The sequence below is a fragment of the Loxodonta africana genome, chromosome 3 (assembly GCF_030014295.1).
Source record: "Loxodonta africana isolate mLoxAfr1 chromosome 3, mLoxAfr1.hap2, whole genome shotgun sequence".
Classification (NCBI taxonomy): domain Eukaryota; kingdom Metazoa; phylum Chordata; class Mammalia; order Proboscidea; family Elephantidae; genus Loxodonta; species Loxodonta africana.
The window spans coordinates 76,116,288-76,126,860 of NC_087344.1; the positions used below are offsets into that span (position 1 = coordinate 76,116,288).

General features: G+C 50.6%; 1 protein-coding gene across 1 annotated transcript; it reads right to left on the reverse strand.

Annotated features, from left to right (window-relative positions):
- Positions 1–6,643: 6,643 nt before the first annotated feature.
- HPCAL4 (hippocalcin like 4) lies at positions 6,644–9,969 on the reverse strand. The gene is made up of 3 exons (XM_010595244.3): positions 8,746–9,969; positions 8,435–8,650; positions 6,644–6,852 (listed from the first exon to the last, which is right to left on the reverse strand). Exons 1-3 carry the CDS (start codon positions 8,905–8,907, stop codon positions 6,655–6,657), a joined length of 576 nt encoding a protein of 191 aa, XP_010593546.1. The 5' UTR covers positions 8,908–9,969; the 3' UTR covers positions 6,644–6,654.
- Positions 9,970–10,573: the final 604 nt, after the last annotated feature.

The following is a 10,573-nucleotide window of genomic DNA, read 5'->3' on the forward strand; positions in this document are numbered from 1 at the left end:
AGAGAGAGGCCCTGGAGGATAAGAGCCAGTGGAAGAGAACTGAGGTTTCCCAGGTGACTGTCGGCACCAGTTTCCAGACATGTGAGTGAGGCCATCTTGGCTGTTCCAGCCCCAGCCCAGTTCTGAGTGAATGTAGTTGTGCGAATGATCCCAGCCACATGAAGCAGTGAAACCTCCCAGCTGAGCTCAGCCAACCCACAAAATTTATGAAAAACGATAAATTGTTGTTGCTTTAAGCACTAAGTTTTGGGGTGGCTTGTTAGCAATAAAACCAAAAACCAAATCTGGTGCTCTTGAGTCAATCTGACTCATAGTGACCCTATAGGACAGAGTAGAGCTGCCCCATATGATTTCTGAGGAGTGGCTGGTAGATTCAAATGGCAGACCTTTTGGTTAGCAGCTGTAGCTCTTATCCACTGTGCCACCAGGGCTCCTACACAGCAATAGATGATTGAAGCTCCATGAAGCGGTCAATTATTCTCAGGTGCCTGGTGGAGGAGAAGGATGAGGTCACTCAGGAAGAATGTACAGAGTGGTTCTTTGGATGAGAGTGGCCTGGCTTGAAAAGATGGTCTGAACCAAACAGATTCTTCTCTCTCTCTCTCTCAGGAATGTGGAATTAGGAAACAGGAGGTGGGTAGTCAACAACAGGAATAGAAGATGGGGATGCTGTGAAAGACAGTTGGCTCCCAAGAGAAATGGATGAGCCTTAGCAAGCTGCAGTTATGTGCAAGGTAAAGCTAAGAGGGGGCAGGAGCTATCTGTGAGCAGAGTGAGCCAATCAGCAGATCAAGAAGATGGGAAAAGATGTGCAGAGGGCAGCAGAGACACCATGAGAGAGAGATCATGCTGCCCCAAGAGTAAGCTGCGGGGCTACGGTTCCCATCTCTAAATTTCCATGAGATTCTCCACATCCCTTCAGCAAACGACCCAAAGGGGAAAATTGGTGGCTATTGGCTTTGCTTGACTAGTAACCTTTCCCACCCTCTTCTAGTAACAAATCCTGCCTTCCTGGTCACAGAAGTGGGCACGTGATTTAGAGCTGACCAGTTGTAGGACCCTGTTCCCCAGGAAGGAGCCCTGGTGGTACAGTGATTAAGTGCTGGGCTGCTAACCAAAAGGTCAATGGTTTGAACCCACCCAGTGGCTCATCAGAAGAAAGGTGTGATAACCTGCTTTCATAAAGGTTACAGCCTTGGAAACCCTTTGGGGCAGTTCTACTCTGTCTTATAGGGTCGCTATTAGTCAGAACTGACTTGACAGCAATGGGTTTGTTTTGGTTCACTCCCCCTGGACACAGTGATTTATCCGGGGATGAACATGTGACCCCAGCCAGGCCACTCTCGGGCACTCTTTTATAGGGATGCTGGGAGATTTGGCTCTTTTTTCTCTGGGGTTATTAATTTGAAATGATGTGAGTTGGGAGCCCATCTTTCCCTGTGGCAGGTGAAAGAACATGGAAGAAGTCCATCTTGTCAATCAGACAAGACCTCTTCCCCTCTGGTGTCCAGAAATCATGGTTTGTTACCTCACTTTCCACGTTCTGACTTGGATTCGCTTCCATAACTGAGACAGCACAACCAGCAGTGGACTGGATGTTAGGAGACCTGAGGTCAAGTCCCAGCTTTGCCATTCTCTGAGTGTTTATTCCCCTGCCCTTAAAAAATATATTTAAATGTGTGCTAGGCTCAGCTGATGGGGATATGGGGAATCACACAAGAAGCTGTTTGGTAACTATAATGAACTGAGGATACATCAGGGGCCAATGTTTTGAGAGTTGAGAGGACTTCACAGAGGAGGTGATTGAGACAAGGGAATAGGTGATCCAGGGAGGGGCAACAGCTTGTGCACAAGCACAGAGGCATGGGACCCCTTGGAAGAGTTGGGGGGCAGGAGGGGGTAGTGAGGGTAAGGACAAGGCTTTCGAGATCAACAGACCATGAAGGGCCTTGAGGGGCATTTAAAGAGCTTGAATATCAATCATGCTGAGGGAAAAGCAGAGCCTTTGAAGAAGGAATATGGTCAGATTTGTGCTTTAGAAGATCACTCTGGCTTCTTTGAGGCACTTAGACTGGTGCAGAGGACAAAACTGAAGGCAGGAAGTGAACTAACCTGGTGGGGATAGAGTGGAAGAAGGCCTGAACAGGGAGTTTTTCAGAGGTGGCAGCCCAGGACCTATGTGCCCCCACACAGGCAGGGAGCAGGACTTCCCATCCCCCCAGGGTGGTTTCAGCTGGGAATACCAGCCCCGAGTTCTCAGGCTTCTGAGTCACCTTCTTGGGTTCATGGTTGCCCTGAGGCCAGGTCAGCCTTCTTCCTTTGCCATTATTGCTTCTTGCCAACAGGACCGGCCTCCTCCAAGTGTCCTTGACGAAACCCTTGTAAAAGCAGTTGGGCGTCACGAGAGGAAGCAGGCACCTTCAGCTGCCACTTCTCTCAACTCCCTGCAGGAATTAGTGCGGTTCTGACTGTTGGGGGTGTTCTCAGGAGAACGCTCCATCATCAACTCCCACCATATTGGGGCCAGCATAGGGGTCTTAGGGCTCCTGTGGGTGGTAAAGCAGATGGAGGCTGAAATTCAGCCTGTGCTTGAATTGCCATGCTGTGTGCCTTAGCACTACAGGGCTGATTTGTCCAGAAGGACTATCTTTCTCTATTAGCCCAAAGATGCCATCTAGCAGTATATTTATGGGGCTGCCTCCATTCACAGAGGGCACCTTTTCCTAATTTGTACAAAAGGGGCCCCGTGGACAAGCTCTTGGCTTTTCTCCTCACTGCCCACTATCCACTCATTCGGACTCTCATGATGTCCTTCCACTGGACAGCAGGAGAAACTAAGTCCCAATGCCTGCTGCCATTAGCTCCCTTCTGAGGGAACTGCTTTGCTCACAGGCGCTACGTAGTGGGGTCCAGTTTGGCCACAGATGACTGGGCCGAGGGAAGGCATCTGACCTAAGGAGCCCCGCCAAAAGCTAAGCTGAACCAATAGGATTCTTTTGCTTGAGAACTGGAACTAAGAGACACAGAGGGGGGTTGTCAGTCACTGATGGGTCTTGACAGAGTTTGGGATGCAGCCACTTTGTGTATGGTGGGTCTGCAGAGAGAGCCAGTCTGAAGATAAACCACGGGAAAAAGCCCAGCTACAAATATTGCCAAGGAGATGAGTGCCTGTGAGGCCCAGATATGAGGAAGGAGAGGCCCAGTTGCCCGTTCCAGTTCTCTTGAGGCCCAGCCACTCTTAATTTTCCATCTTTAGATTCCATTGTAATCTTAGTTCCCCCATTTCTTTGAACTAGCTAGAGTGGGTCTCTGTTTCATGTAACCACAGAGTTCTTGTTACAACAAAGACCTCAACCCCAAGGAGATTCCTGAAGTAACCCCACTGGGCGAGCTCCCTCAGGCTTCTTTTGCCCGTTTCTCCTCACTTCAGCCCTATCCCAGGTTGGGGAAGAGTAGGAACCCTCAGCACAGTCACACCTTTTATTCATTGTCAGTGGGGAAAAAAAACAACCCAAAACACCACACAGCACAAGGTCAAACGGTGAGGATGTCACTGTAGGCACAGCCAGAAGCAGCACGTCTGGAGGGGGTCGGGGGCTGCGCTGGGGCAACTGCTCTAGACTGGAGAAACTGTGGTGAGGTGGAGGGCCTCCCTCTGCCACCCAGCCCCCTGCCTCCTCCTCCTGCTGCTGCTTGGAAGGCCCTGGACCTGACCAGCCTCCACAGAGCAGCAAGGGCCATACACCCTGGGAGGACCGGTCCTGCCCCCACACTCTGGCAAAGGAAAAAGAAAACCCTGTAAATTTCAGAAATAAAATTGCATATTTTTCTGAGACTTTTCAATAGTTGGATGGATTATTTTTTTTTAAGAACGATGAACGAAATATGTAAAAAGTTCATTCTTGCCCCCACAGTGATCTCTAATGTCAACACAAAGCTGCACCCAGGGTGGATCTTCAGGAAATATTTGTTGTCTTAATAAATTTCTGTGTAAAAATATTTCGTGTCAGCTTACTACCTGCCTAGAAACCCCGGCTTATTCTCTTATTTTTACCCTTTCTTTCTTTCCCTTTCTTTTTCTTTCTATCTATATCCTACCTCTAGGGGGCTCTGCCATTGTCAGAAAAGAAAGAATTAAGTACCTTAGTTTACATGCTTCCTTTTTCTTGAAGTTTGACTTAAAGGTAAATTGTATAATCCCGGCTATAGCTCACCGGAGAGTGGCCATCTGGAGTAGCCATTGCTAATGATTTTGGGAGATAAGAAAAAATGGGCTTATCGATCAGCCCAAAGGAATGAATGAGGACAGAATATCGTGAGAAGGCAGATTGTGAGGAGGGACTTTGCAATTCAGAGTTGCTGTAAGAAGATACAGAACCTTAAGGGAGAATTTGGATACATACTGTCTGTATAGTTTCGTGTCTATGTGAGTCATATTTAATTCTCTGCTAACCTTGTGTTTTATAGCAAGTCTCTCTTAGTTGGGGAGGGATAAGAGGCCTGCCTCTCTCCTCAAGGCAGGGCCAGTGCTCTACCACAGGCACTTCTGAGAACACAGGCCCTGGGGTACCCAGAAGCATGTGGGAGCAAGGCCTGGCCTGCCTGTGGCTCCTCCCATCAGAAGGTGGTAGGCCCAGTTCCTGGCCTGGCATTTTGTGTTCACATAGCTGGGATGTCTATGAGGTCTTGGCCTGACCAGAAAATATCACCCATGGGTATGTGTCTAGAAGCCTGGAGTGATCAAACATACCCTCATGGATAGGACTTGTCTACCAGCTTGGAGAAGACAAAAACAGTTAGGGAGGAAGATGGTGGGAAAGGCAGTGCAAGGTGCTGCTTGGCCAGGAGCTGCTACCTCCAAGGGCAGCAAGAAGGAAGAGCCAATAGAACTTGGAACCAAAGGTCAGCATCCCCAAGAGTTTCCACCTGCAGAGAGGCAGGACAGGTGAGCACCCAGAATTCCCCCAACGCCCCCAATGATGACTCAGAAATCATTCCCCACTCCCACCCTGGCTGACCCATGTTCAAGACTGTTTTCAAGACTGTTTTCGCCAGCGGTTCGAGAGGAAATCACCTGTCACTGCACAGCATAGCAAACTTCTGATCACAAGTAGAGGAGAAAGGGAAGTAAAAGACTTGATGAAAGAAGCAAGGTTAATTTTCTGGCAGTCACAGCACGCAGCTGTACAGCTCAGGGAACCAGAATCGAGAGCAAAGTCAGTATCCCTGGAAGGTGATGAATCGCCTGGCAGACTTAGGATTTAGGGTTAGAAAAAGCCTTTCGAATGGAACATGCCCAGCATATTTTTAGGCATTTGGTCCATAAACATAGCCTGAAAATTTAAAAGGAGGATCCCTTCAGAGGCCAGGTGGTTCTCTTCTCCCAGCTCCTTCTGTGGCAGTGAAAGAATAAGCCCGTCCTTAAAACCAGACCAAATCCAGAAAAGAATGACCAAAATATGGGGAATACACTTGTCTCACTCTCGGCAGATCTTGTTTTTTCAAGTCTCTGAAGTCAGTCCCCACACACAGTAGGTGAGCGATACAGAGTTGTTCACCGAATTGAAACCGGCAATAAAAAGGGTGCGGCAGAAGCAGCAGAAACTGCTGAATGGGACAGCTCACAGCTGAGACGGATGAGGACAATGGGGCAAGTGTTCTTCGCTAAGTTTGGCAGCATTTTTACCCCTTTTTTTCCCTCAGCTCTCTTTATTCCCTGAAACTTAACATTTTCTACATTCATTGAATCATTTCCTAAGAAACCAACTAACATAGACTACATTTTAACATTCTAAACTAATAAAATGACTTCAGCTCTTTTAAAGGTACTAAAAAAATAAGTATTCCTTAAATTTCTACTTTTCTCAAAACATCTGCTCTTCCCCACTTACGTGGCTCCTCAACTTCCAACCGCTGCTCATTTCATTCTGCTGCAGCTTTATTCAGAGCTGAGCAAGGAGATTTAATAACTCCTCTCACACTAACCAGCCTTACCCCACCCTCTGCTCAGCTGCGCTCTCCAAGTCCCTCTCTGAGATACCGACCACAGGAAATTGCCTCACTATCTGATGAGCTTCAAGAGGGTACAGAATGTGACTTGTAAACCACCATATTTTCAGCACCTAGAGGTGCCTGGCATGGAACAGGTGCCCAATACACACTAGCTGAACAAAGGACCAAAAGAACACCCCAAAGGCTGGGGCCAGAGGGACCAGGTAGAGTCAAGGGGGCAAGACAGAAACTGCCTTTAAGGGTTCTGAGTTCTCAAAAAAGGACAGGTCCAAATTGGACCTTTGTTTGGGACCCACAGGACCACATCCTATAAAGCTCAATCCCAGGAATCAATAGGACTTCAAAGCAGGACCCCAGGCCCCCTCCTTAACCCTGCCTCTTGGGGCAAAAACCAACTCCCCTATGCCCAGTGAATGTTGGTTCTGGGCCAAAGCTGGGGGTGGGACTAGATGACAGGGTACCTGAGGACCTGTCTCGTTTGCAGGGTGGGGTAGTCCCTCAAGGATCTTGAATGAGGGGAGGAAGGGTTTGGACAGAGGGGTGGTGGGCCAGGGAGTGAGGCTGGAGTGCCCCTCTCCCTTGGGAAGGATGAGCCAGAGAGGTCACACCCTCCTGGCCAGGGGCCCTGCCCCTCACCAGCCTCTACTTCTGCATGTCACACTGCAGCAGCAGCACAATTGATGGGTCGCTCTTGGCTGCCTCTTTGAACTCCTCCAGCGTAATCTGGTCATCCTTATCCTGGTCCATCTTCTTGAAGATCTTGTCCACACGTTGCTGGGGTGTGAGCCCGTCCTGATTCATGCGCATCATGATCACGGTGCCCACCATCTTGTAGATAGCCTGGAGGGGTGAGGAGGGAGGCGTCAACACCCACAAGGGGCAGGAAGGACTGGAGGCAAATGAAGGAGGCCTGGAGGTGGGCGGAGAGAATATTAGGGGATGGTGAGGATACTGGAAGGTGAAGCATGGTCATTAAGACAGGGTACTTAGGGAGCATCTCAAACTAAACATGTCTAAAACCAACTCTTCATTCCCTGCCTGCACCTCCCCCAGCGTTCCCTAACTCAGTAAATGGCAACTCCACTCTTCCAGTTGTACAGCCAGTGACCTTGACACCATTCTTGACTCCCCTCCTTCTCCCCATCCCACATCCAATCCTTCAGCAAATCTTGTCGGCCCTAATTTTGCAATAGATTCCATACTTGGAAGGTCCAGGTAGAGTCCAGAGGTATTTCCTACCACTTCCATGGCTCCTCCATATTGTAGTTTCCATCAGCTCTTGACTCAGCTGATGTAGAAGCGTCCTAACTGGTCTCTCTGCTCCTTCCAGTCCTCATCTCCCACCATGGTCTATTATCCACACAGAGAATAAAGAAGTTCCTCTAATGGCTTCCCACCTCACTCGGAATAAAGCCAAAGTCTCTGCCTCAGCCTATGAAACCACTGTTATGGATTAAATTGCGTCTCACCAACACAGGCATTGAAATCTTAACCCTTGTACCTGTGGATGTAATCCTGTTTGGAAAGAGTGGTTTTCTTTTGTTATATTAATGAGGTCATGCCAGTGTAGGGTGAATCCTAAACCTAGTGACTTTTGAGTTATAAAAAGAGCAGAACAGACACAGAGACACACTCAGGGGAAAGACAGACGCCAAGGATCACTGGCAGACACCAGAAGCTAAAAGAGAGGCTCACAGAAAGCATTGACACAACTGAAACTCTGGTTTGGCCTTTCAGCCTCCAGAACTGAGAAAATACATTCCTGTTCTCTAGAGCCATCCCTTTGTGGTATTTCTGTTAGGGCCGCACTAAGTAGCTAAGACAGACATTAAGAGACTGGGCTCCGGGCTCCTGTCAGACTACACTCCTACCACGCTCCCACATACCTGGTCTCCCAGCCACTCCTTGAACACTGCACACACAATCTAGTCTCAGCATCTTTCCATGTATTGTTCCCTCTGCATGGAACTCTCTTCCCCTAAACATCTACCCAGTTAGCTTTTTGAAAAAATTTCTCACTAGAAGGAAAGTCCCGTGAAAGCAGGAACTTTGAATACTGCCTGTGGCAGGCACTCAATAAGGCTCTGGGGTAAGACTCTCTGGATTTTAATCATGGTTCTACCACCTGCTAGCCGTGTGACGTGTGCGTCAGTCTTCTCACCTGTAGAATGGGGTTTCTAACAGTACTGCCCCCAGAGGGCTGTTAGGTAAAGCACTTAGCACAGGGCCTAGCCTGCACTGAGTGCCCGATCCATGCTAATTAGCCATAGGATCCTGGGAGGCCGGCTGGGGGAGAGCTGGGGTTCAGGGAGGAGGCTGGCTCCTGAGCCTGGAGAGGGCAGCGACAGTGAAGGGTCGACTGACCGAGAAGGCAGGGGCGCCCTCCCCTACCCCGCAGCCTCTCGGGTCAGCCCCAGCCCACCTCGATTATCTCCAGCATCTCAAGGCGCGTAATGCGTCCGTCGCCGTCCAGGTCATACATCTCAAATGCCCAGTTGAGTTTCTGCTCGAAGCTGCCGCGGGAGGTGACCGAAAGGGCGCAGATGAACTCCCGGAAGTCGATGGTACCATCGCCGTTCTTGTCGAAGGTGCGGAAAGCGTGCTGCGCGAACTTGGAGGCGTCGCCGTAGGGGAAGAACTGAGGTGGAGGAAGGAGAGCTTGGGGCGCCTGGCCGGCCATGCCCTGTACCCCCGCGCTCCGGGCCCCGCCCCCGCCCTGCCCTGGCCACCCACCTTGATGTAGAGCTGCTGGAACTCCTCCAGGTTGAGGATGCCGCTGGGGCAGTCCTTCAGGAAGCCCTTGTACCACTGCTTCAGCTCCTGCTCGCTGAACTCCGTCTTCTGAACCAGGTCCTCCAGCACCTCTGGGGCCAGCTTGCTGTTGGTCTTCCCCATGGCAGGGCCTGGGGGACAAGGGGCTCCCTTGTGGTAGTGCAGGACACAAAGTCCCCGTATGACAGGGTCGCCTTTCTCCACAAGAGTCTCCTCGCCTCACATCCCTCCCATAACAAGCTCCCCCTTCCCCCAGCCAGGATCCCTCCTTCCACAGCAGGGTCCCCTCCTCTCAGCATTATCCCAAACAAGCCCTACCTTCCCACAGCTGGGCTCTGTCCTTCTCCACATCCCCTTCCATAGGAGGGCCCACCTTCCCTCGGAAGGAGCTCCCTCCCTCCACCCAACCCCCCCAAACACACACACACACACACACACACACACACACACACACACAGTCCCTTCCCTTCATTACATTCCTCAGAACAGGACCTCCTCTCTCCACGGCAGGCTCCTTCTCCCACCACACCCTGTGCTCCTCATGGGCTAACCTTCCCACAGCAGACCCCTCCTCTCTCCTCATAGCAGGCTCCCTCTCCCGGTTCCCAAGGTCTCCAACTTCCAGGTCTCAGCTCTCCTCTCATTGACCCATGTGCATGCCACAATCTTCATCCTTTCCTCTTCTGTGTACACCTTCCATAGCTCTCCACTTGCACAGAATAAGCCTTAACTCTTTCCCTTGCTATTCAAGGCTTTCCACACTCTGCCCCCACCTGCCTCTGCAGGCTCCCCTCCTCCCACCAGGGACCTGGGGCAGGTTCATCATGTGCCCTCTGGCACTGTTGCCCAAGTCCTTCCTCAAGGCCTTCCCGGTCCACCTCAGCAGGAAGCTTCTCTCCCTCCTTCCTCGGTACAAATAGAAATCTTAGCCTGTAGCATTGATGAGCCTGATTACATTCTGCTTTTCATTAGTTCATTCATTCCCCAAGCATTTATGGAGACTGACTGTGTGCTGGTGGCGGAGATAAAACACACCTTCAATAACTCATAATCAGGTCAAAGAGGCTGATTATAAAGGGCCTTCAATCCATGCTTTGGACTTTTCCCATACTGGACAGAAGCTCTTGGAGGTTTTTAAAACTAGGAAGACAGCATTCATTCCAAAAACATAGAGTGCCTACAGTATGTCAGGTCCTGAACTAGGTGCCAGGGACCCAGAAACCTTATGTTTTAAATTTTTCCTTTGGCTACAGTGCAAGATGACCTGGGGCTGGGGGCCAGTAAGGACAGTAGGGAGGGGGCCCCCTGCACGGTCCCTGTGAGAGATGATGAGGCTTAAACTAGGGTAGGGGTTGTACAGAGATGTGGATGGACTGAGAGATGTTAGGAGGTGGCATTGGCAGGACTTGGTGACTGACTAGATGTGAGGCAAGAGGGACAGAGGAGTTGAGACAGACTCTCAGGCTTGGGCCAAGTGAATGGAGGTGTTATTGCTGAGGAGCAGGTGTGGGGAGGATGAAGAGTCTGTCCCAAAGTCTGGAACGTGAGTCCCTCCAGTGGCCTGTGCCAGGGGAAGTGTTTGCAGAGGACAGTACAGACCCTCTCCCAGAAGCCTGCCCAGAGTGAGGCCCCCTCCCCATCCAGGCCCTGAAGACTGGGTAGACACTCATATCTGCCCTCCATGGTAGGAATGTCCCTCCAGAGCCTGGTTCCTAGGACCCGGCCTGGGAGGTGTCTTTGGCCTGCTTGGAGCCTCTTTGGAAGGGAGACAGGTCCCCCACCCCAAGGT